The 27,508-nt window shown below is 40.4% G+C and overlaps 1 protein-coding gene across 1 annotated transcript; it reads right to left on the bottom strand.

The window, feature by feature from the left end:
* Window positions 1–1,235: 1,235 nt before the first annotated feature.
* Window positions 1,236–27,508, bottom strand: RPP30 (ribonuclease P/MRP subunit p30). Its single transcript, XM_042908700.1, has 11 exons — window positions 27,422–27,508; window positions 25,954–26,009; window positions 25,282–25,338; window positions 24,562–24,636; window positions 21,270–21,341; window positions 15,049–15,138; window positions 6,124–6,240; window positions 5,525–5,554; window positions 5,091–5,128; window positions 4,629–4,708; window positions 1,236–1,436 (listed from the first exon to the last, which is right to left on the bottom strand). Exons 1-11 carry the CDS (start codon window positions 27,501–27,503, stop codon window positions 1,327–1,329), a joined length of 807 nt encoding a protein of 268 aa, XP_042764634.1. The 5' UTR covers window positions 27,504–27,508; the 3' UTR covers window positions 1,236–1,326.

The following is a 27,508-nucleotide window of genomic DNA, read 5'->3' as shown; positions in this document are numbered from 1 at the left end:
AAGCTTTCTTTTTTTAAATTTATTTATTTTGAGAGAGAGAGAGAGAGAGAGAGAGAGAGAGAGAGAGAGAGAATGAGAATAAACGTGAGTGGGGGAGAAGCAGAGAGGGAGACAGAGTCCCAAGCACGCTCCCTACTGTCAGTGCAGAGTCTGACACGGGGTTCAAACTCATGAACAAGAGATCATGCATGACCTGAGTCAAAATCAAGAGTCAGATACTTAACTGACTGAGCCACCCAAGCACCCCGAAAACTTTCTTTTTTTAAAATTATCTTTCCTCTTTCACAATAGTGTTCTTTTTCTCACTTATTTTCTTCATATCAATATAACATAAATGCACATTATTTGTAAAAAAAGGCAACTTCTTCTTAATATACTGATTCTACTACTTAAAAAAAAATTATTTCCAAAGTTGGTTGAGTACAATGGTTAGATATTTTTAATACTGCTATTAGGAAAATCAGTATTAGGTTTTTAGGGACTTTCAACTTAAAGGAGGGAATTCTATTTCAAGAACATCATGGAGGTAAGAACCAGCAAAGGAAGAGGCTGTGATTTTACATGCACTTTCTCCTTCCACAACCTTTACAGCAATTTCTTTTAGGAAGAACTTTGATTTGATGAATATAATGAGAGAGAGGTTTACAACAAGAATAGATTGACTAACAGCCAACCCCTTAGTATGGCTTAACAGGCCTCAAGATAACCACTTTTTGCATAAGACTGAAAAATAATAAGCCATGTATATCAAGTAAAGCAGCAAAGCATGTACTTTTAAATGAAGAAGAAACATTTTTCAAGAGTCTTGAAATATTGAAAACATCTTAAAAAACATTTATTTTTAATGTTTGTTTTGGGGGTGGGGGGTGGGGGGGGGGGAAGGGAGAGGCAGAGAGAGAGGGAAACACAGAATCCGAGGCAGGCTCCAGGCTCTGAGCCGTCAGCACAGAGCCCGACCTCACAAACTGTGAGATCGTAACCTGAGCCAAAGTCGGACGCCTAACAGACTGAACCACCCAACTTCCCAGAAATACTGAAGCATCTTACTCAATTATACCTGCTGTTTATCCTTAATACAAATAATAAATAAGCCAGTCTCTGTTTTTCTCTTAAAGTATATCAAAATTCTATTAAGCTGGCGGTCTTCTTTTTTACTGCTTCACTAGGTTTTGTTATTTTAATGGCTTGAATATAAAATTGTTTTCATAGACTACCAATTCCTAGCTCCAAAGGAAAACAGTAAAGCATACAAAGCTTTTATTTCCATTGTGGTGGACGGACTACCAAATGGAGGAAGGGAGCGCTGACAAGGACTGGGGATTCTTTTCAGCCCTCACACTTGGCTTTCTTGCAAGCTGGAAGAGAATCATCATCTGCTTCCGATGGCCGAGGTTTCTTCACTGTGGAAATAATTCCAAAAGCAGTTTTTCTAGTTTCTATAAAACAAACAGGCAAACCGTAGTGTTTAAAGTTAAGACATGAGTGAAAAAGAGGTGGTTTAACAAGTCTCACACCCTGTGACTTTGCCTTACAGTATCTGTAAGTGATAAAACCAGAATGAATGGCTATGGATTCTGATGCCATTCACCATTACTACCTTCTCCCCCCAAGGTAGATAAACATCAGTATATTATTTACATCTAATTCCCTTTGAAGGGATTACTCAAGGGTAAAACTGCAGGGCAGGTTCTCCTTAACGGTGCATCCATGGCATCTTCTGTAGTCAGGACCCAAGTCACAGACCTTGGCGTGGAAGACGCTTTATGCATGGTAGAGAAATGAATCGAGACAGCAAGGTCAACAGTCAACTGAATCGCTCCCATGGTGATTATGTGTGCTCACTTCATTTGACAGCACGTACCATATCTGGGTCCCTCACTAGGTCATCAGTGTACCTCTGAAGAATCAATCGTATTGTACAGTCAAGCTCCCAGCAATGCCTGTTATCTAACAGGTGTTCAATAAATACTTGTCGAGTGAATGAAGAAAATCAAGCTCACGTGTTTATGGATCTCTTGTATATTAGTGACAACAGAAAAGAATGGGAATTATGAGATGTTAGGTCAGGCTGGCAGCAGAGTTCGACTTAAATCTACCCAATTTCAGCTCAAAAGATACTACTGGGCCAGGCAGAGATACCTACCTAGTGTTTCTTCCTACCGTACACTGAGATAAGCACATTAGGGGCAAATGTAATAGAAATGGAGGCACCCAGAAGAAGCTGCATCTGCCTGGATGAATCAGGAAAGTATTGTAACAGAAGTAACACTAGGAATACGAGACAGACAGACAGAGAGAGAGAGAGAGAGAGAGAGAGGAGAGGATTCCTTTGCAAAAGCATGGAGAGAAAAGTAGGAAGGGCCTAGTATGTTTAAGAGACAATAAGCTGGTGTGAAGGAGGAGTGTGAAAAAAATTAGGGGGAAACAGGGCAGGAGGGAGAGCTTGTGAAGAACTACCATGCCATGAAAACACAGATCCAAATTTAATCCTTATGAAATAAGGAAGGACTAGGGAGGAGAGAGATCCATTAGCACCAAAGAGGCAGAATCAAAATAACTTCATGAACATAAATTTAGTTAAGAATTATTTCTTGTTTGAAGTAATAAAAGTAAAGTTAATTCTAAAGAGTTACGCAAGTTACGCAAGAGAGTTACTTTCTCATTTATCAGGATTAATTTACCAGGTCTACTAGATCTTTGCCAGTTATTTAAAGCATTTTAGTTTATAAAAGGGACAGAACTTCTGTCAAGGTCATTAAAATGCCAACTTCCCCTGTCCCTTCTCTACAACCTCCTTAGAATTGCTCTTCACTGGTTTCTGGAAGCCCAAAGGATCCACCTAATTCTGATTCCCCATAACAAGCCTTCCGGTGTTGAGTGGCAGCTACTACGTGTTCTAAGTCTTCTGTTTTCCAGGAATGCATTCCGGCACTGCTTTTAACACTTTCTCTTATGAGGTTTCCAAGCCCTTTCAGAACCTACTGACCATCTTCTAGAAGAAGTGCTCCTGTGTACTGCTGCCCTTCTGACATGTGGTGCTCAGGATGATACACATCAGCTGGGACCTCATCTATGCAGAGGGTAATGAGACTTTGAATCCTCTTGCTTCAGATTCCTTTATTTCTTCTAGTGTAACCTGAAGCCGAATTAGCAATCTTAGGAACCCACCACACCACAATCTAATACTGATCTCAATGTCAACTAAAACCTGGGTAACCATACTGTCTCCTCTAGATGTGTTGATAATTCTGCAGGGACAGCAGGCATACACTGGGACTGTCACACTAGGGTGAAGATGACTGCTACCTTAAAGTCCATAGGGCTTCCTTTAGTTTAGCTTCTAGAAAAGCCGAGCTTTATATATGACCCATGTTGAATAGTTGAGTTTTTTAAAGTCAAAGGCAGAACTTCATATTTTTCCCATTATATGTTCTTATTAGTTTCCTTTCTTGTTTAATCTATTTTGGAAAACCAATTGTTATCCAAAATCTCAAGGATTCCTTATGTTCATTTAAAACAGACAAAAATAATGGCAGAACAACCAAAGCATGAACCAACTGTTCCCTAATTTCAAGCAAATCTTGATGAAGTCCTAATTAATGTGGCCATTCCCAGAGCTAATGTGATGGAGTCTAGGCCATATAACAATCTCAAACTAAAAATGTTGAAAACTGAAGGAAAATCATCTAATTCATGGTAAGGCAATACAGTACCCAGTTCTCCCAAGTGGAGATGAGATAATTAAAATCTAGACACAACAACACGGGCCTCAGTAACTCACCTATTCATATGCCACATAACCTCATCTACATGTAGCAACCTATTTCTGAAGTTTAAAATTCATCTAGGTGATATCAAGTAAACTGGCTCGTGACCACTACTACTAATGCTAAAAATCACGAAATGAAGATAGGACAGCAGATCAAAGTGTACATTTTTTTCTTTTAATAAAACCTCATTTTCATTCTCCAAAGTCTTGGCATATCAAATACTTGTGGTTTAATTTTTATCATCTGATGAATAGGAGGTTCCGTGGCTTCAAGTAGGGGCATTAAGGTGAGGAGGTAGATATAGGTAAATGAAATGGGAGTAAAGAGTATCTATAGTGAGCACATAGGTGAGCATGTAAACAAAACGTGAGAAAAAGGATCACGAGTTGTAATACGTGTGAAAAATGACTATTTGGGTTTGTTGGTTGGGTTTCGAAAATGCATCCGCTGTTTTGTGTTCCTAATAAATGGCTTAACATCAATTTTTCATGTTTCAGTTCTCTAAAACAGTGATTTTCAGCAGGGAAGCATGCCCCTCCGGAGAGAAGGCAGGGGAGAAAGGGAAACTAGAAGCCTATCGAACTATAGACAGGGATACACACACACAGAGCTGGAAAGACACATTCCGTCCTTATTTCTGCAACACAGGCTATATTCATTCCACAGACTACACAGAGTAAAGCCCAAAATGAAGGGCAAAAAGCGTTGACAGGTATAGTTAAAACAAGTTGAGCGAAGGCGACCCTGAGGGAACTCTGCAGAGCAGGACGGTAAAAGCAAATATGGCTCTGCTGTCTGATAACAAAGACTGGCTCCTAAAATGCCCATTTGGTGTCTTTATTGGAAGAACCTGCTCACCTCCGTGTAGAAGTGCTGCTCGGCAGTTGGTGGACACGGCAGCCCTGGCATCACTCTCAGACAGCCCGAACAGCAACCCTCTGGTGGGGCCATTAAAGCTTTCAACCCAGCATCAGCCAAAGACGGGAGATGAACAGAAACAGAACTGCCAAGGCCAGCCCAACCTGCTCGCGCCAAGAGACTCTCATTCTACAGCAGCTCTTGGCCTGAACGGAACAGGCATCTGCAAGGAGACCCGCTCTAAGCTTCAAGAGTCCCTCGTTCCCCTTTTTCTACTTCACCCTTGACCCAGAAAACAAAAGGATGAGGTTCTCTCTGGCCTGATGTAACTTGCTTTTGAAGCTATTAATTGGTAACCTTATGGTAAAAGGTTAAAAAAAATCTTGCTAAGCCACAATAGCACATCAAATTCCAAATTTCCTAAAAGAACATTTCAACAACTTCTAATGCAGAAAAGGATACAAGTTCGCCACATCGTATGGGCCTCTTATTTCTAAAGGCTAAAATAAAATGAAAAAAAAAAAAAATAGAGAAGTTATTCATAACATTTCAATGATTTCACCTGCAGTTAATTAACAGGATGCTTAAGCATCCAAAAATAAAGAAATCAATTGCATAAATTTCAGTTCTTATAACTTTGATGGTTTTCTTAAGTTGCTAAAAGTTTCTAAAAGAACCTTGAAAGCATTTTAGAATAGCATAAAAACAAAATTTCATATAAACAAAAACTGTAGCCCAAAAGGAATGGGGATACATTTTACTCTTCAGCAATTACAATGAGCAAATGCAGTTCAATATGAAAATACACAATAAAGATTCATTACATGACTATTTTAAATTTTCCTCTGGATTTGTAACTTGAAAAGTGAAAACAAAGTACTCAAAAGCAGACTTACCCTTTCCGCAGCACTAGACAGAATTACATTCTACAGGACAGAAAGTGACCAATATTATTAATCTTAGATAAATGTAAACCAAAAAAAATTGAAATCTTCTAATACAAGTAACCAGTAATCACTTTATAACATTTTAAGGTTCTACAAATACCAACCGCTTTTAAAGATAAGGTAAAAAATCAAAGTCAAAGAATGAAAGAGCTTATCATTAACAGCAGCCTATATATAACAAGAAATAGAATAAGCCTTCCCACCAGATCTTAGAAAAGATTAATTTGTTTAAAAAACTAGTCGAAAAGGTCATATAATCTTAATTCAACTCACTGATGACAAACTAGACCATTCTTTTCACAGTAGGTAAACTGCAAATTCCTTATTGGAAGATAAAGGGTTTCAACACATCTCGCCACCCCACCTCATGTTATTTTCCTTCGGTATTTTTCTTTCCCTTAAAATTTTCAGGGCTCAGTGAGATGAGAGAATTTGTTTCTGGGCCTCAAGAATTTTGTGCTTTAGGGAAAAGGAATTAAACAATTCTAGTGTATTAATAATAATTAACCGCTAGATTTGAAAAACATCTGAAAATTATGGGACCATACCTTTCCTTTGCAGATCTGCATCAAATTGAGGGCATTGGAAATTGTGTACCTTCTCATTGTGGAATCTTTGATGGCAGGGCTGTAGACGAGTTCAAAGCCCACACCTCGGTCAATTGCCTTCACAGGAAATAAAGAAAATAAACCGTCCCGGATAAAAACACACTGCCCTACTTTATTTTCACTAAGATTCTCCCTCATCTTCCTCCTCAACCCCACCGCCCACCTCCTGCATGTCAAGGTACAGCCTTAAACAAAGGCAGATTTACGCCCGGATGGCACCATCCACAGGAGAAGGTAGGTATGTGGCTCTGTTTGATCAACAGTTCATCTTGGCTGTGGAAAAGCTGACTTTATATTAACAGGAATCATGGGGAGGCTATGGAGAGCAAAGTCCCAGGGCGGGTAGCAAATGCACCATTCCTCCATGAACTATTAAAAGGAAAATGGAGACATGCTCCCTATAGTTAGGGTAAATAAACTATTTGCAAATATAATAAAACCAAAAAAAAGTAATTTGACCCATTAATGAAGAGACAAAGAAATGAAGAGCTGAAAAAAAGCTCCAAGAACAGGCGTGGGAAGACATCTCAGGTAAGTCAATTATTACATACGCTGAATGAAGGAAGTAGTGTGAAGGAAGTGCCAGGCACTGTGCTAAGAATCTTCTGCATATATTTAACCCTTATGATACCTTTATCAGGCCTTGTGGCACAGACTGCTAACTGCCCCCAGTATCTGTTCTCCCCCACCTTTTTTTTTTTTTTTCCTGGTTCTCTCCTTTTTCTTTATTTACTAATAGAGTCCCTGAGTTTTGGCTGGGCTCATGGATGCCCAACAAAAAAGATGAAGAAACCTGGGCTCTTGACGATTTCGCCCAGATCACCAGACAAGCTTGGCCTCCCACGCAAGGAAAAGAAAAGTTCTTTCCAACTTAAGGCATTCTCAATAGATAGGCATCCACAGGTAAGAAAACAGCCTGGAAGGAGTGGAAACAATTGAAACCCACCACTACACTGTTTATCTCTTCTGAGGAGCAAGTCAGTTATCTTCATCCATTCACAACAGATATGTGTTAAGCCAACCACGTGTGGAAATGGTGAGCAAAAGCTAACATGGCTCCTCCCTTTTCCGAGCTTATAGTTTAGTAAGGGGACTATCAAATAATTACACAAAAGCACAAAACTTCCAACTCTGAGAAGTGCGATCAAAGAGAAATTTAGGAGTGGGTGAGGAAGGAATTGAGGCAACAGTAGAGAAAGGAGCATTTTCAGAGGGAGGAGCACATGGAGAGGCTCTGGGTTGGAGGGAGTATGGGAGCACTGGGAGGAGGCTGTGGGCTGGGGAAGACAGAGTGAGGGGGCCCCTATGGTGGGAGTGGAGGCTAAGGAGGATGGGAAGGGCCAACTGCGCAGGTCGTTAGGACTGGGGACAGGACACAGCAGTGGGAAGCATCTGAAGGATGCTACCACGGGCAATGGCAAAGTCACTCGGTTGCAGCGGTGTTCTGAATGAACAAAGGAAGGACAGCAGGCACAAACCAGGCAGTATGGTCCAAGTCTGTGTCTGGCAAATGAATTTCTATCACCCAGAGGATGAGTTGGGGGTGGTGGGCTATGGCCGCTGGAGGTCTACTCCTGAGTGTCCACAGGGAATGGAAAAACCTGTCTTCTTCCAGAACTGGGAGCCCACCTTGATTTAATTCAGGCTCCTACTTTCCTCCCTGAACAGACACTGCCTTTCTCCCATCCCCCAATCTTCTCTTCACTTAACTTGGCCTCCTGCCTTAAGGCTCTGAGATTTTATTTTAGATTTCCTTACATATCTGATATTAGTTAAAATTTACATGCTATTTTCCATACTGCAACCTTCCCCTCTCCCCTTTTCTGACAACTTTTTCCCACTCCTAATCCTTGGGCCTGTGTTGTTTATTTCCAGGAATGATGTCTGTTATGACAGTCTTTGTGCCATAGTTAAATATACACCTCATTCCTCCTGCCTGTCTTGTACACTTCTCGAGAGCTGGTGTCATGGTACTGTGTAAAACATGTAACTGTCTTTTATATAAAAAGCGTTTAATATATGTATATTCTGAGTACACAGTAGCTTACAGAAAAGAGGTTATGTGATAATGCTGCTCACCAAGGATTATTCATATTAAAAAGAAACAGGGTGAACTTGGCTAATTATTCAACAGAGAAACCAAAACACTTCCTTTAGCCATACTTTCAACTATTATCCCGTTGGATACTTCTCTTACCAGAACTACTAGTTAGCCAAAGAAGCTGACATTTTTTCTTCATCCTTCTATTTGCTGAACTAAAACACAATGCAGTTGAGTAGAGAAGAGGGGAAATAAAAAGATGTGGACGAAACACACAACTGGGTGATCAGGTCATAAAGTATTCCTAACTGTATCTACAATTTTAGCCCCCACTGGGGATAAGATCAAAATGAAAAACTCCTCTTTTTGGGGATGGGAGGAAGAAAAGTGACAATTATCAGCTTAATTAGTTTCTAAGAAAAAAGTTGCCTTTGCTCTTAGTACATTAATCAAGTTTGCTTTTATTTTTTTTTTTTTGTTTTTTTTCAAGTTCACTTTTAAATAGCTAAAAGTCTGATACAGAAATCATACATAGTGTGCTATTGAAGACTGTGAATATTTCCTTCATAATACTACCGTATTTTAAATTTTAGATAGATAAAATACAGACTCATTACCTGGGCCTGCTTCCAAGACCATTCTAATGTAAATTGCCTTACGCTCATCAAATGATTGTTCCTAACAGCCTCTTTTATGAAGAATGACATTGCCTGCCTGATTGGCTTTTGTTCATATCTCTGACCAAGGTTCTGGAATTGGCAGATGATTAGATTTCTTTACTAATGAAAAATAACAGTCATAATGACACTACAAACCAAGGGCAGGTGTGTGATACTTGAATCGAGAAATACTGGTGGTAAAATTCCAAGAACTAAGCAAAGCTTAAGATGACAGGAAGAAAATAGGCAGTTGATTACTAGGACAATATACGGATTCTCTGTTAATTTCATAAAAATTCTTAATTGAATTCAAAAGGATTCAACACCCTTTTGGCGTGTCATTTATTTAAGACAGGTAGTTTGTTCATATAATTCACAAATGAAAGGAACATAAGAAAGCAGTATAAAGGGGCGCCTGGGTGGCTCAATTGGTTAAGTGTCCAACTTGGGCTCAGGCCATGATTTCATGGTTCATGAGTTCAAGCCCCACATCGGGCTCTCTACCATCAGCGCAGAGCCCACTTCAGAAACTCTGTCTCCCTCTCTCTCTGCCCCTCCCCTGCTCATGCTCTCTCTTTCAAAAATAAATAAACATTAAAAAAAAAAAAAAGAAAGAAAGAAGGCAATATAAAGTCTTACTTGTACCTCTGCTCCCATCTGCCCCATCCCCACCTCCCATAATTTCTATTAATTTCTGTGTCTTTTTCCAGAGTGTCTTCAAATAAATATGAGCAAATATGAATATATGTAATCTTTCCTCTTACTCAGAAGGTAGCCTACCACATTCTTGTTCTGACTCAAAGGGTTTTCCAGGTCAGCTCATAACTTCTGCACTGTTTTACAGCTGCATAGTATTTCATTTTAGAGGTATGGCATGTAATTAAACAAGCCTCTACTGACAGACGTTGGGTTGTTTCAATATACTTGTAGAATAAACACTAAAGTGGGATTGCTGGGTATTATGGGTTGACAACATACCATAAAAGGTATGTTGAAGTCCTACCCTTCCGTACCTCAGAATGTGACCTTATTTGGAAACAGCGTTGTTGCAGATGTAATTACTGAAGATGAGGTCACTGGCGTCTACTGGATGACTGGTGTCCTTACAAAATGATGACCATAGGGAGAACACACTGTGAGGACAAAGGCGGAGACTGCAGTAACGCAGCTGTAAGCCAAGGACTGCCAGAGATTACCAGCAAGCCCCGGAGGCCAGGAAGAGGGAGAAAAGGATTCCCCTACAGGTTTCAGAGGGAGCATGATCCTGATGGCATCTTGATTTCAGACCTCTAGCCTCTAGAAGCTTGAGACAATAAGTTTCTGTTGTTTTAAGCCACCCAGTTTATGGTACTTTGTTATGGCAGCCCCGGAAACTAAGACACAAGGTCAGAACGTAAAGCATTTGGGATTTTGATGGTTGTTGCCTAATTACCCACTTCCCAATAGCGATCGTTCCAATTTACACTTTTCGAAGCAATGCATGAGAATGCCTGCTTTCCCTCAACCTTACGACACAGCGTATCATCAGACCTCTGGGTTTGTGCCAGTTAGGTGATTTGAATGTGAGTTTTTCCTATTCTGATGAATTTAAGTACCTTTCATGTTTGAGAGCCATCTGTATTTCCTTTCCTGTGAATGTCTTTTTCATTTTCTTAATCCATTTTAGAAAAGGGATTGTTCATCTGGCTTTCTTAGCTTCTTTTCTAGGAGCTCTTTATATATTAGAGAGATTAGCCTTTTGTCTCTGATCTAAGGCCAGTCTGTCATTGGTCTTTTAATTTTCTTTCTGGTTTTTATGCCACACAAAAATTTTTGAGACCGGCAAGTTTGCTAGCACTGGTGGAACATTGGATCGATAAAGCACTCAACACACTTAGGTTCATAATATGTGTGATGAAAAAGAAAGTTTACAGAGCACTCTCACCCAGCTCAAGAATATATGGCATGATTCCTGGAACAATTTCACCGCTTGAGACACTATTTACTGGACAGTTCTCAGTGGGGACTAATGGGACCATGAAGAGAGAAATGTATTACAGTTAAAGGAAGTGCTGAGAGGAAACCATCAGAGAGCAGAACACATACAAGCACCGAAATAACTCCATAGACTGGAAGTCATTGTTGAATGGCAATAACACTGAAAAAAAAAAAAAAAAAAAAATCAAAGCGAGGGTAAAAGTATGTACTGCTTAAAAAAAATTCTTCTCAAAAACCTGAATTCCTAAAGATCACATTTTGAACTATGAAATTATTCTATGCTTAACAAAGAGCTCTGCTGTAAAGTAATTTTAAATAGCATTTCCCAGTGGGAAATGATAGCAGATTTAGAATCAGAGCTGAATACAATTCCCAAGTCAACTTTCCTTATCTGCATAACAGAGGTCATCAACATCTACCCACCCTACAGCTACTGGGCTAGAGCAGGTGAGTGCCCTACACCATAAGTTAATTACAAGTCATCTGATTGTCCAAGAAGAGGAGCTGAATTCAATTTTTTTGAAATCCAACTATCACATGGTAAAGTTGTGGTTCCCATACAAGTTACCCAGGCTCCAGAAGAGGTTTGTAGATTTTAGAGGAAATTACATAATTGATATCATGGTGCCCTAAGCACGTGCTGAAGACAACTGAGGGGTTGTGAGCTGTAAGTTGTACAAATGGAGTGCTCTGGTGTGCTGCTCTAGCCCCTCCTTCATAATCCCAACCGCCTTCTTCTTCTGTCTTTATTGAGGAATAACTGACAAATATAATTGTACATGTTTAAAGTATACCATGCAATAATTTGGTACACATACACATTGTGGAATGGTTACCAAGATCCACATAATTTGTACAGCCCTCGCCTGACAGTTAACGTAGTCAATACTTTTTTTTTGGTGAGAATGCTTAAGATTTACTCTCAACAACTTTCAAGTACACAACGCCATTCCTATGAACTGTAGTCACCCAAGTACATTAGATCCTCAGAACTTACTCTTCCTATAACAGAAAATTCACATCCTCCAATCATCCCAGCCTTTTGAGCTGATAACTGTCCCATGGCTTAAAGCCTCTGGGTAAAGGACTAGTGAATAAAATATCTTAATGCTTTTCACCACCACAAAGAAAAGAGTACAAATCCTATCCAAATTAAGATCTGTGCCCCATAGAGTGATCCTTATAAAGCCAACCTATCAACTTCTCATGGCCAAAGACAAGTTTACTCTCAAGTCCAAAGAAGCATGCAAGGACTAAGACTTAAGACTTAACGGTTACCCACATACTACATGTTCCATACTTTCGTGGTGAATGTTATTTCCATATTTTGATGTAAACACGTTGCTCCATATCTAGAATAGCTATTATGAGATACAAATAATACATACGCATCCATACAACTCTCATTCCCCCTGAACAATAAGCTAGCTACCTTATTATATGTTTCCAGTTTCCTCTCTCAAATGAAAAATGGATGGTGAATAAATTAATAGGGACTTTTCTGCCTCCTGACCAATTCACACCACAGCCTACTCCTACACTAGATGAAGACTAAAAATAATCTTGCACAGCCTTTCCTTCCACTCCATCATCTAGTTTTTATTAAACAACATATGTAAAATGTTCACACCAGATTTTTTAAAAAAGCAGACACTATGTTAAATACTGCATATCCCTTTCACTTGTCAAATTTTTACTTTTCAGAATTCTTAAATTGAAGTATGTGGGAATTAAGCCAAAAATATCCATCAGTTTTCCTGAACTTACAGATGGAACCGGACAGTGGACTGTCCTAGTGCCACTGTCCCCAGTGCCATCCTCCTCGTGCTGCCCCAGTGCCCCACTTCCCTCCTGGCCTCTGCTTCCTGCCACATACTGACAACCCGCTCAAGACTAATGACGAGCAGGATTTATCCATGTTCCACGAGCTGCACCTTAGGAAGCTAAATTAGACATATATTCATTCCACTGACAAATTTTAGGAAGTATCCAGCATAGGCAAGATATTAGGGTAATTTCAAAAAGGCCCAACCCACAGGTGGTTCTCTCTAGAGGCTCACAATCAGGGTTGAACAGTAGGGCACATTCCAAAGAAACAAAGTGAGGGGCGCCTGAGTGGGTCAGCTGGTTGAGTGTCCGACTCTTGATTTCGGTTCAGGTCGTGATCTCACAGCTCATGAGTTTGAGCCCCGCGTTGGGACTCTCAGCTGGAAACGTGGAGTCTGCTTGGGATTTTCTCTCTCCCTCTCTGCCCCTCCCCCACTTGTGCACACATGCCCTCAAAATAAACTTAAAAAAAAAAAAAAAACCAAAAACAAAAAACTGAAAGCCTTTACCAAAACAGCCACTGAGAAGCTTTCCACTGTCATGGGACGTGAGGAACTGTGTGCGGTGCACTGCTTTCCAGACCATAGACCTGGCCTTAGAATCTACCACATGCTACTACGTCCTCCCAACCAAGGACACGGTTGGTAAAACCACACGTGGGTTTACTCAGGCCAAGGCCTCTGGAAAATGGCCTTCCTTGTTCATGAAGACGAAGAGAAAGGTAAACAAGTTGCAAGCTGAATAGCAACTGCCAGTGGCTGCACCTCCTAACTCTAGGGGGTGCCATTTACGTGGAAACTGGACCGGCGGGTTGAGGCTGGTAAAAAGCCTTGGCAAACCTCTAGAGAGACTGGTACCTCTGGAGAGGAACAATACGTGAGGCCAACAAGACTGCCATCACCTTGGGTGCTGTATTAGTCTGTGCCTTTTACCACAGGTAGCTGGGGCAGAGCAGAGATCTCATCTGACGGGGTATCGACCAGACCAGTCCCAACCCTATGACTGAAGAGCTGCACACCTTCTCCATGCTGGCCTTCATTCTACCATGCTTCATAAGCGAGCTGCTCAACAACATAGATCTCCAGCTCCAAAATGTGATGATTTGGGGTTTTCTCTTACTGTCTACTTATTTATCTATAAGTACCAGTAAGAACATGGGAAACAATGATTTGAGCTTAATGAATACTGTATGTTCAGTAGCACTCTCTATTTATCAAAAAAGCCATGGTTTATAGCTTCCCCTTTACATATATGACTTTAAAATTCTGAGTACTTTTCAAGTTTTTTAGTAGCATATTTTTAGGGGTAGAACATAAGCCAACTGAAATTTTTCCACACGGATTCAATTTTTGCACACCACATAGATCAATGTTCTCCTCTCACTGTCTCCCCCTATTCTTGGCATTGAGCCAATTCCTTAGCAGCGGCGACAGCAAAACAAAACCCAACGAAGTTGTGATTCTACGGAGACAAAAGAATAGGGGAGTTATCGATCTTGAAAAAGTGCATACATTTTTAATTTTCCAATTCTGACAGGACTGGGCATGTCATCTGGACTGTCTGCTGAACCCTTTTTCTCCTTCAAGAGTAGTTTTGGAGAATGGGAGCCAGGTTTCGGGGCTGCAATTCTAAAATAACGTCCTAAGCCTCCCGCAGGATCTGGCTGCCCAGGCAAACAGCTGACAGCGTGCTGACCTGCCGGCTATCGATGTGAGCTACTGCCACCTTTACGGTGAGAGAAGACGGACAAGAAGGTGTGACAGACGGAAGATAAATGGCAGGGAAAAACAAGAGAAGCTACGTAGAAAGGGAATGAGAAACCTTCTATCGCAGGGGAAGGAACAAACTTCCCTGCACACATGGCCGCCCTCTTAGGTGATTATAAAAGTAACCCTGGGGCTTTTGTGCGAAACGGCAGGCATCAGTGCAGGTTTTCATTGTGCTTGGACTTTGCCTACGGTGCTTTCCGTGCCCTGCTCCTTCCTGTTCCTACCCGTCCTCGCTCACTGGTGCCTCAGGAACCCTCGATGTATTTTTCCCCCCTACCTCTTCTTTCTCAACTGCCCAGTCCCCTTCATGTTCCACGTTCAGGCTCTAAGTGTCTGTCATTATGGCTATCCTTTTAAGAAATATCCTTCATAAACTCGGGTTTCTAAAGCCTTTTAAAAACATCTCAATAATTTACTGGATAGTTTTTAAGTTCCCTTTCTACCTTTGGTCAGCTTCCAAAAATAAAATCCTCTTTTCTAAACTGCGTTTGCTTTTTCCTTCTAAAGAACACTAGTTCCTTTTGCCCCTTTTCCAGTTTGTTAGTGCAAATTTGTACAGATTCACATGTGGAATGGAAAGTATGACACTTACCACATTAATAGGGGGTCTTTTGAAGTAAAATGGTAGTTTCTCTGTTACAGTTATGCAGACTAAATCCACATCTAAATGTGTACAAGCAACCTGTCAAGAAGAAAAAAAATAGGTAAAGCCAAAGGAAAAACTGGTTCATCTTAAGAAATATGGTTGTACTTGATTTAAAGGAATATAAATAGACGTGGTTCACTCCAGAGGCATCATAATGGTTCTGTGTTGAAATGTGTCTGTCAGTGATTAGCCATTCCTTCACGTTTGGGTGAAAGGTCTAATTGTAATCTAGCTGAAGCAGTGATATGTCCACAGACCATCTCAACAGACGGAGCCTAGAGACCCTCTAACTCCTGGTCTGCTACATAAGGATGGGTTGCTAAGAGAGGCTCAGTTTCTGGAAAGTAACTTCAGATTGTTCCAGAAAAGAAGCAATTAGTTGTTCTGAAATCCAAGGGGGAAAAAAAATAAGCCAAAGGAATATAGGCATGGTCCATTTATTCCACAGATTTATTTTTGTGCCAGGAATTACCCCAGGCCTGTGGCTACCATCAGTCTACTGAGTGGCTAGAGGAACACTAACATGGCCCTACCAACAGCATTCTGTTCAAATTCTAACAGAAATAGTCTACATAAATGGTCCAAGCAGAGCTGTTACAAATCAAATGATACTGAATCCATTTTTCAACTTTTAGTTTCCTTTTCCTTTGTTCTAATTTTTGCTCTTATTTACTGATCAATAGTCAGCATTTACTTCCAAAAGGCTTTAGAAATGGCTTACCAAGAACAAAACCAAACAAGTAGATAAGGAAAACAGGATAAATGGAAAATCAGGGAAGCAAACAAAGCTGGGGAAAGGTTACGAGCATGAGTATAAGGCCAAAACCACTGCTAGAAGATGCAGATCTGGCTCTGACTTCACCATGACTTGATTTACGGTGACAGAATTGGCCATTTCATACCGTGTTAAAAATAAGCCTTACTGACAATGTGGTGCATATAGGCTTGATGAACAAATTCAAACTGCCAGGATGGCTATGCTGACAAACCAACATCAGGGACATGCACGGAGGGGAAGGACAGGGTAAGGAAGAGGGGTAAAGAACATGCAATAATGTCCCCCATATGACTGGCCTGGCCTTCTACCAGTGACAGGAATGTCACACCTCGCCTTTTTTCTTCAGAATTCCCACTTTGGTCATTCCTACCCCCACAGCAGGGCTTTAGGAAGCAAGCAGTGATCAGAGACTGCTTGGCTTTAGACAGTCATAGTAACCTAGTAAGCCTGGGAAGTAATGCTGTTTTGGCAGAAACATTTGGCTTATAAAGAATCTGCCCCATCCCAAATGCTACAGCTGTCCAACTCATAAAAGACTCATTGAAAATTTGATAAGAATGGATGAAAAGCTCCGAACAGAAGACAAAACAAGTTCAGCTTCTGGTCACCATTTTCAAACTACCAGAATAGCAAAGATCAAAAAGTTCAGTAATCCATTGCTAACAAGGGAATGAATAAACAGGCACTCGCTGGGTCTTTAAATTAGTACGGGGTCTTGAAAAGCATTTTAGCAAAAGGTATCAAAATTTTAAACACACATCAGCAATTTCACCTGTAGGAATATATCCTATAGAGACCCTCTAGAAATATATTCTATAGCCATCTGCCCTACAAATGCTCGAGAATACTAATTAGTGCAAGGACAGTCACTGCAATATCACAAAAGACGCAACTAAATATCCCTCTATATTAAATAAATTACAGTCCCTGTAAACAATGGAATATGCTGCGTCCTTCAAGAGAATAAGGTACATCTCTAATTGATATTATGGAACCATATACACTGTTAGATGAAAAAAAAAAAAAAAAGCATGGTGTTAAGAAGGGAAGGAGGGAGCGGAAGGAAGGAGTAGGTAAATACCTATTTCTAAGATACACAAAAGCTGTTAGTAGCGGTTGCCTCTGGAGACAAGGGACTGAGAATTTTAGGTAGGAAGAAAGCGTACTTTTCATTGCACACTGCTCTATATTGTTTGAGTTTATTATCGTTATTTTTCATTTAAAAACAGATTTACTTTTTCAAAGTCTGTTAAGCATTCTTCCCCACAACAAAGCTAAATTAGGTTACATTTTAACTTATGTATTGCTTTTTCCCCCCTCTTATGTAACAGCAGCTAATTCAAAAGTATCTCTTGGGTTGGTGTAAATACGTGTATTATAATAAACGCTCAGTTGCTCTATCTAACACCTCAAATGTAAAATGTCTCAAGCCGAATTCTTTTGTTATTTTTCTATTAATACAACTGTTTAATTGATACATTTCGGTAACTATAAAATAAGAGCTAATTTCACATTATAATGAAATACTTTCCAAATCATTAAAATGGACTAAATTATGTTCAAGTAATATTTGCAATTAAGAACTTCATTATGGTGGTTTTGGCAAGTTGCATATGAATTCATATCAACTGTTCTTCACCTTTTTTTTTTTTTTTTTGACCAAGGACTCTTACAAGGATTTAAGGGGTTTGCACGTACCCCCAGATACATTTACCTTTGATTCTATGAAACAAGGGAAACAGGAGGGTAGAGATTCAGTCTTCCCCAAATCCCCTTCACGGGTGTCAGTTTAATACATGGTGGTACTTTATGATAAGTAACATGCAAGAGAGAGCCAGACTTACCCAGGGAAAAGAGAGATGTCCATAAACAGTACCTCCCAATCTAAAGTGTGTGTGTGTGCGTACATATATGTACGTATATATGTAAATATATATATACAAACTCCATTTATTTAAAATGGAGATTACCAGGCCTTCCTCCCAGTAATAAAGTCAGTAAGTAGGGCCTAATAACCTGCATCTTACAAACACCCCTACCAATTCTGAAGCTGGTGGAGTCAGGCTACAGCTGAAGCAGCACTGCCTCACAAGGTACCCTGTCTCCTCAAGGGCCTCAGGTGTTGGGAGCAGACTCTGCAACACAGCTCTTCAAAGGGTAAGGCACGGATTTTGGAAGGAAGAACTAAACAGAACTTCTATTTCCATTTACTTTTAATTCATTCTCTTAAAATCTGTTTTGTGTGTGTATATTCTTTCGTAAATCACACTGATATAATGGAACATACAAACAATTTATACGAAAATAAACATACATGTACTGGGGATGAAGGTTCAGCATGTTTTTAAATCAATAGGGAGACCCCTTTGGCGACCACTGCACTAAATAACTTGAATTCTCCTCGCCTCTCCTCCAGTTACTTTAAATCTCAAATGGGAATAACTAACTCAAAAGTTCCTGAAGCTTCTGTATAACACTGTCTGCCAAATTCCACTGCCATCTCCCATCCCAAGAAGCCTTGGCTAATGGACTCCCCTCACAATCTTTCATCTCCGCCTTTATCCCCTGGGGTAACTATGGAGAGGGAGGGTTTATCCATGAGACATCTTCCAGACACTCAGAATGGAAAATCATATGTTATTTCCCATGGAAACAATGCTATTTAAGGTGGTTAGGTTTTAAACTACTAATTGTTAACATATGTGTGTGTGTTTGCTTTTATGACTCATTTTAGAGACCTCAGTTTTAGAACATTACGTCTACAAGGACGCTTGTTTAAATTCTAGATAATCAACTTAAAAACCAAACAAATAAAATCCCTTATAGAATACAACCTGTTAAGGAACAAACTGCTTGCATCTGACCCAATTCCAGACCGTGATATACCTACGTTATGATTAAAAGAAAAATGTCTTTTTTAAATTGATTTTCTGTGGAAAACGGGGAGAGTGCTAACTTCAACTGCGTCTTAATGAATGGGTAAGATCTGGACAGAGAAGAGGAAGATGTTCCAATTTCAAAAACTGTCACCATGTCACTTTCTGAGTATATCTGTATAGTCAATTCCAATTATCTTGCATGTTATTTATAGCTTTAATCATCTCCCAGAGTATTTCTGACAGTTCTACCCACCATATAAAGCATGTGTTCATGCTTTTGAAGTCACACTTTTGAATAATCTGAGAAGAACAAGGATAGCTGAACCTTGGATGTGAGGGTTAGGGGCGCCAACCCCCCACTTCTGACTCTTTAAAAACTTAACTACGAATAGCCTACTATTGACTAGAAGCATTACTGATTACATCAAGGCCCGATTAACAGGTTTGTATGTTTTATGTATTAGATACACTATTCTCATAGCAAAGCTAGACCAAAAAAAAAAAAAAAAAAATTAAGAAAATCATAAGGAAAATACATTTACTTATACATTTATTCAATGTATTTATTGAAATTACATTGTACATTTATTGAATGTATTTATTGAATTACATTGTACATTTATTCAATGTATTTATTGAAAAAACTGCATAAAAGTGGACCTGTGCAGTTCAAGTCCATGTTGTTCAAGGATCAACTGTCGTAAGATAAAATGGCGAAATGAAATTTTAATGTACTCTAAAACCTAAAGTCCTGGCTTTACCACATACTACCTGAGATTAATAGCAAATCATTTAGCCTCTCAATTTTCTCTTCTAAAAAATGATGATAATAAAATATATCTGTCCAGTTTACTCCCGGGATTGTTGTGTTAAAGATAATACATAGAAGTCTTTGGAAGTATATATAAGTGTATGTCTTTTTTAAGTGTTTTGTTCGTTTCTCCAATCACCAGTAAATGGCTATGGAAATGAAAACTGTGTGCTTCAGAATCAATTCAACAAACAAATGGACAACACAAAATGAGGTACACAGCCAACTTTCAGTCTACATTATAACTAAGTTGCTGTTACTTAATAACAAAACTAAGTTGCTATTTAAAGAAGCTCCACACACCCATGCCTCCTCCTTAGGGTTTCAACACTGAATGAGAGTCTCCTGTGGAACCTGAAAAAAAAGATACTCAAGCCCAAGACCTACTACATCAGAATCCTGAGTAGTGGGAGATCTGACTTTCCTGATTTTTAAAAATTCCACAAGGGCCTCTTGAAAACAGAACCACTTGATCCAACTCATCTTTTCCTGAAACAAAATTCTTGAGAATTACTATAATTGGGTATTTTACGAAGGGAATTGTCAAGAATTTTTTTAAAAAGGCATTCAAAGATAATTTGTGCTGTTTCATTCATTTGTGCTAATTCATTTTGTGTGAATTAATATGAATAATTAAGAATTGATAGTTGCCTTAAAAACTAAATGTAATCACACATCAGCCTCCCTAGTCAACAGCTCCATCTACTGGATAAACTTAAAGGAAAACTTCCTATAATTTTAGAACAGACTTTGCTTAAAAATTAACCATGCTATAAAATTAAAACATCAAATACCAGTACATTTTTTTCCCTACAATATCCGTTGGGTGGATATAGGTTTGGTAGATGGCTATTTTCTTGCATCTAGATGAAGACAACATTCAGAACTTTCTGCTGTACCTATTACACAGAGTGAAACATATTCCTGGAAAAAAAAATTACAGTTGGATTTTTTTCTTTCCTGTAATCACTTAAAATGCCCAGTGTGGAAAAAAAATAAAATAAAATGTAAAACAAAACAAAATAAAATACTCAATGTATTTGGTCTCAATTTGACTAAATGACCAGACATGTTTAACAACCTTTCCTCCTGAGAAGTCATGGAAATGGCAATTTTAAAAGTACAAAGGGAATTAAATTCATAAAGGCTCTCAGAACAGGAAGGGTAATAGTAGGAGCAGATGGCTGATGCTGAAGGATTTCAAAGACTAAAGGCTGACTAATCGTGCTGGCATATGGACCACACCTCAGAACATGCAAAGGAGAAAGCTAACAACAGGGAGGAGATCTTTTATGCCATAGTAGAACTTTGCACCTTTCTCTCCTCACAGGCAGCAGTGAGCAGCATGGAGGGCAGAAACTGAAGTGATTTCTGAGCTAGAAAGAGACGGACCAATATTTACCTAAGGGCAGTTTCAAATGGATGAACGAATAAGTGAATGAAGCAGAGAAAAAGAAACAGAAAAACACCCAGAGGGACTCTTTCAATCTGAGCCCATAAAATATCCAGCAAGATGAATAAAACAAAACAAAAAACCACATGCCACCTAAGCACCCTCTCATGAAATTCCAGAATTCCAAGTGTAAATGAAAAATCTTAAGTTTCCAGACGGAGTGAAACAGGGCACCTGCAAAAGCACAACATCAGACTTCTTACGTAAAATAACAAATCCTATTTTCTTTCACTAACTGTTACTTACATGAAATAGTTTTTCTGTCTTTGGAAAAACAGCAACGATATCATACAGCCGGACCCTTGAAGACGTTGCTCTCTGGCAATACAAAAAGAATGTTATTGTACAATAACGACGAGCACACACATGGAATTCTGACTCAGGGCCTAACTGCACTTACATTTCAATCATGCAATACTTCTTATATGCCATTTCTGCTTTGGTTCGCATGCTGACAGAAAAGACTGCCTAAGCACATGAGATTTTAGATCCCACCAATTATTCTCCTTCCTACATTGTTACACTGTGACTGGGTACCAAACCGTGCTTGAGATAGAAGAATCAAATTGGATAGCTCTTGCTCCTACAAGGGAGTGGAGGAGCCTGCCAGACAGTGAGCATCTCCTGTGTGCAGGGCACGAGGGATACAAAATCATTTAAGGTGTACCTCTGCTCTCGATGAACTCACCATTTTTTTGTGAGACAAGAAATACATGTACTAAGTATGATACCGTCAGGTTCACAATGAGAATACTCTTAACTAGAAATTGAAATGCTAGATGTGCAAGAATATACCTGACAGTCCTAGGACAGAAAGGGAAGAACACTGGGGTGCCTGGGCGGCCCAGTCGGTTAAGCGTCCGACTTCGGCTCAGGTCATGATCTCGCGGTTTGTGATTTCGAGCCCTGCATCGGGCTCTGTGCTGACAGCCTGGAGCCTGCTTCAGATTCTGTCTCCCCCTCTCTCTGTCCCTCCCATGCTCATGTTCTGTCTCTCTCTGCCTCTCAATAATAAATAAACATTTAAAAAAATTTTTTTAAAAAGGGAGGAATGTATCAGTTAGAGTTACTGCTTCAAAACGAAAATCCCCAACTTAAGCTGTATGTGTGTGTATATGAAAAGGCTGGAAATCCACGCAGCTGACCCCTAAAGACGGGTTTGCACTGCACAGGTCCACTTACACATGGATTTTTTTTTCTTGATAACATTTTCTTTCCTCTGGCTTATTTTACTCTAAGAATATGGCATATGATACATATAACATACAAAATGTGTGTGAACTGTTTATGTTATCAGTCAAAACTCATACACGGATTTTTAACTGCGTGGGGTAGGGGTGGGGTGTCAGTGCCCCCAACCTCAGTGTTGTTCAAGGGCCAACTGTATACTCAAACGGTCTCTGAATGATGGGATAATATGTGATATTTATTCTTTGCCTGTTTGCACCTTTAAAATGTTTACTTCTTACTTTGTAAAAAGAAAAGGCATTCTAATAATCAGAAGACGAAAGGGGAGGGGTGAAGAGAAGCTGAAGCAGACAGGAAAAGCTGCTGGGAAAACCCATGCTAACACAGGGCAGCTCCTGGTCTTTAGAAAGTCCAGATCTAGGATTCTTTGACCTCTACTTGGCCTCTCCCAATTGGAAACGGGACAAAAAGGGGCCACCAGGATATTATGGTAACAAGAAAAAAATGAACGTGTTTGTGACCCACCAAAAGTCAGCTCCTTTACACCTACCTGGGCCTAGAGAACCAGAACCCTGCCTTGCAGCTGTATAAAATCCCCAAGTTTGGCTTTCCACAATTTCTTTAGCAATACTAATCATTATAAAGGAGGCCAGCCTTTCCCTGATGACTCCTTTTCTATGGCAAAGGAGTCTGTTCCAGCTCCCGATAAAACTCAGTTTCTCAGGGATCTTTCTCTCTCCTTCGTGAGATTCTTCCCATTCGCAGGAGTACTTCCCTCTCCCACCTGACTAACCCAGACAGCAGGTTCTCATCCAAACTTCCCTGTGCCTTCTGTTCCCCTGTGGAGTCAGTTTCTCAAGCAAAGTCAGCATCACACGCCATCTGCACTTCCTCACATCCCTACCATTTCCATGGAGATGGTTTTTGCTAAGGCAACCAAGGAGTTCCTTGGCAATAAATCCAAGACATGTTTTAGCCCTTCTCCTGCTGGACTGCTTGGGCCCACTGATGCTGCTCACCCTTCCTCACTTTGCTCACTGTCTTCCTATTTCTTACAGTCCCTCCTCAGTCTCCAATCCTAGCTCCTCCTCCTCTGCTCTACCACTAAATGCTGAAGTTCCTCAGGCTCTGTCCTAGAACTTCTCTTTATATACATTGCACTTGGACCAGGGATTCTCATCCATTGCCATCACTTCATTTGTTCTCTACAGGGTGACCACTTCCAAATCAGTATCTTTCATCAGACCACTCTTCTGAAGGCTACACCCCTTTTTCCAACTGCGCATTTGACCTTCACAATGATGTTCCAAACATGATGCCCTCACACCTGCTCTTTGTACATCCCTTCTCAGGAAAGGGTACCGCCATCTACCTAGGAGGGTGCTTAGGCCATGCCTGGGGAGTCATTATTCTATATCCAATCAACCATCAAATCCTGTCAACCACCCCCCACCCCATCACTCTGTCCAGTCAACCATCAAATCCTGTCAATTACCCCCCACCCCATCACTCTGTATCCAATCATCAAATCTGTCAATCACCCCCCACCCCATCATTTTGTATCCAGTCATAAAATTCTGTCAATCCCCCTCCCCCCCCCCCCCCCACGACCACCTCACCAAACCTCTCAAATCCACTCAACCCCTCTGATCCATTCCTAATAATGCAAACATCATAATTTCACTTCCTCAGTTAAAACCTTCAAGGGCTTCCAACTGCTCACCCTCACCTACCTCCCTAACCTCATCTCAGGTTAACCAGCTCACTAGGCTCAGCCCTACTGGTATTGTTTCATTTCCCAGAACACACCATGTTTTCCTTGGATCCAGGACCTGTACAGAATCCATCCTGTGTGGGAACACTCTCTCTTCTGCTCAGTACTATGTAACACTTACTGGTTCTTCTGGCCCCAGTTGGAGTATCAACTTCCTTAGGTTGGCTCCCCCATTACACACTCCCAGAGCATCCTTTATTTACTGCCTCCACCTTTTTTAAATATTCCTCACATTTTAAATTATTTGTTTAGTGCCTGTCTTGCCCATCAAACCATACTTCCTAAGTTCAATAACTGTGTATCATTCACAGCAGTATCCCCAGCACCCACCTTAGGTCTCATTCATGTAAATTCAGCGAATAGCAGTTGTCAAAGGATTCTTTAATTACGGTATCCCTATATATGTGCCAAGAGTAGAAGAGATTGTTATGCTATGTGGATTCTGAGGACAGGGAGAACAGGCAGGTGTCATGCCCGGGGGCAGGGAATGTCAGAAGGGGGTGAGATGAAAACACTGTTACAACACTGTTCAACCAATACAACTTACAGGATCAAAAAGAAGCAAAATTAACTTACCAAAACATTGCAGTGAGATGGATCCGAAACGATAATTGTCAGTCTAGTTAAAACTTTAATCGGTCTTGATTTTCCCTGTAATCAAAAACATTCTATCAAAAAAATCTCAAAATACAAATGAATGATTTTCCATTTTGGAAAATGGCCATTAAAAGGCACTAGCAATAGGGGCGCCTGGGTGGCTCAGTCGGTTGAGCGTCCAACTTCAGCTCAGGTCACGATCTTGCGGTCTGTGAGTTCGAGCCCCGCATCGGGCTCTGGGCTGATGGCTCAGAGCCTGGAGCCTGCTTTCCATTCTGTGTCTCCCTCTCTCTCTGCCCCGCCCCCGTTCATGCTCTGTCTCTCTCTGTCTCAAAAATAAATAAACGTTTAAAAAAAAATTTTTTTTAATAAATAAATAAAAGGCACTAGCAATAAAGGGTAGGAACGATCAGTAAAACCTATTCTTCCTTCTCAAGGAATTTATAATATAATAAGTGAAATAAAGACATACATATGTTAAACTACACAATGAGATTCTTTAAAGGTTATAGGACTTCAGGAAAAAAGACCATTAAGGAAGTATTGACTCGATAGTATTGACTTGATTCCTTCATGAAAGGGCTGAGTCTTGATGGAAAAGTAAGGCAGGTAGGAAGGAGCAAAGCAGGTTAGAGAACCCTACATAAAACTGGGCATGTCTGAATAGGTATTATACTTCTTAAGCAACAAAATACCCACCTGTACAATTGGCAAAGTTGTAAAGAGTTCAGACACAGCTATTGGTTTTTCAATTTCCTACAACAAATGATAAACAGTTACCCTAGATTTTACATGTGAATGGAATGAAGCATAATAGAAAACTTATAAGGGCTTTTCAGAAAAGTTCATTTCTGGCATCCAGAAACACTAAATATATTTTTTGTTTTGTTTTGTTTTGTTTTGAAAGGAAGAAAGCTGATAAGCAGAGAAGCAGCTGAGAACATCAATGGATAAAAGGGATGAAAAATCGTTTTTAGACTGGAATAATCTATAAGGTACAGCTGTTGGCCTAAAGAGAAACATACATATTTACTAGCATGTTTAAGAAGGAAATCAATTAGTAACGAGTCCAAGTCAGTAAAATAAAAAGGACTAAATACTGTGATTACCATTCAGTCAATAACAATATACTTTTAAAAGTTATTGCAAGTTATTTAATTAACATCAACTCAACTTCAAGAATCCTTCCATGTGCCCTGGTACTTGACAGAAAACTCTGCATCTCCCCCACTCTTAACATACAAAATAAGATAGTGCCAAAGAGCTTGCATTTAAGAAATATGCTCATCTGTAGCTTCTATATTACCCATATAAACAAAAACAATTGTAAAAGCTGATTATTATTAACTTCAGAAAATGTTCTTTACCTACCTGTTTCTTTTCCTTAAATTCAACAACATGATTGATGGCAACAACTGAATAGCCCACTGAAAAGAAAAACTGAACATTCTTGTTAAATGTAACAACCTCTTTGCTGTACACACAGGCTCAGCCTGACTCAGGTCAAGATTACGGGTCAAGAGGGACCATGTGAGCTCTGGCTTCAGACTGCCTTCTTCCGAATCTAAGCATTACCACTTACAAGTTACTCAACCTCGAGTTTCAGGTTCCTCAACTATCAAATGGTGCTAACAACAGAACTTCTCTTACACGGCTGCCATGAAAATTAAGATAATAAGCAGAGATGTTTTAGAGCAGGTGCAGGCACAGAGGCAGGGCTCTGTTTGACCTCTGTGGTGTATTATTAGCGTGACAGCTTTTTTCTCGCTCATTTCTTTTGCTTTTTACCCTTACTACTTCCTGCAGAGGCCCTTTTTCTAGGGAGAAATGGAATAACAACTCCCTCACGCCACTGCTCACTTCCCCTTTCCAGCTATCCACCATCAATAGATTGGGAACTCTGTGAGGGCAGGGCCTGCCTTTATCAGCCTCAATGCGGCACTGTTATGGACATTCAGACAACCAAAAATACGTCTAAATCATGACTCCTATCTTCAAGTTATTTAAACACCAATGGGGATGACAGGATACTAATATTAAAAGATAATGCTTATTAATGCCAAAAGAGTGGTTCTCCCTCTCATCAGATTTGGTCCGATTCCCTTCCTTCCTTCCCCTCTCAAATAGTTATTGAGCATCCAGTATTTGACAGGCTCTGCAGAACCTCTTTATTTTTAAACCTCTCTATCCTCACACTTTACAGTGGAAGGAAGAAGGCAGCAGTCACTGTCATTAACTCCAATAATTAAAACAGGATCTTATCTCTCAGGGCTTCTGCTTCCCTTGGATTCAAATATGAGTAACATTCTAACACGCTGGCCATGCTGCTTCCCTCCCTAGTACGACCCCACCACCCTCCCCTTTTTAATAACAGTATTCCAACAATGTCACCCTCAGGTCCCTGCCCCCTTCTCTGAATCTCCACAGCATTCCCCATCAGTGCACCCGTTTCCCAAATTGCTGCGATACTGCCGTGAGGCAGGAAGGGGGGGGGGGATACTAAAAGTACAAGCTAAGCATTATGTATATACTCGGAAGCCCTGGCTTCTTCCATCCATCAGCCGTGGGGCTCTACACAAATCTCCCATCCTCTCAGAGCCTCAGTGTTCCTCAATGTGCAGGAGAGAAGGAGCTAGACTGGATAAAAGCTCCCAAGTGCCTTCGAGTTTCCCGCGCCCGGGATCAGAGCAACACCGCGGGGGCATCAGCTTCCAGGGACATCCCAGAGATCCCAGGAGACCTGGACGAGGACAGGCCCCGGGCTCCTCCGGATTGTGGCCGATGGTCTGAGGGGCAGCGAGGCTGGGCAGGCACCGCCGCCCGCGCCTGGGAGACTCACGGTGAGCGGCGTTCTCCACCAGCCCGCGCAGAGCCTTCAAGTCGGAACCCGCTCTCAGGTCCAAATCCGCGAACACCGCCATGCTGA

Source organism: Panthera leo, chromosome D2 (genome assembly GCF_018350215.1).
Source record: "Panthera leo isolate Ple1 chromosome D2, P.leo_Ple1_pat1.1, whole genome shotgun sequence".
Taxonomy (NCBI): Eukaryota; Metazoa; Chordata; class Mammalia; order Carnivora; family Felidae; genus Panthera; species Panthera leo.
Note: the sequence above shows the minus strand (reverse complement) of the source record. Positions and strands in the feature narration are given on the sequence as shown.

Excerpts from the sequence above, each read along its gene's own strand:
- RPP30 (XM_042908700.1), bottom strand. The coding sequence starts at position 27,503 with ATGGCGGTGTTCGCGGATTTGGACCTGAGAGCGGGTTCCGACTTGAAG. Across the intron at positions 6,241-15,048 it reads AAAGACCCCCTATTAATGTG|GCAATTGACCGAGGTGTGGG; the intron begins GTAAGTGTCATA and ends TTTCCTGTGAAG. Across the intron at positions 5,555-6,123 it reads TGCAGATCTGCAAAGGAAAG|AATGTAATTCTGTCTAGTGC; the intron begins GTATGGTCCCAT and ends TCTGTCCTGTAG.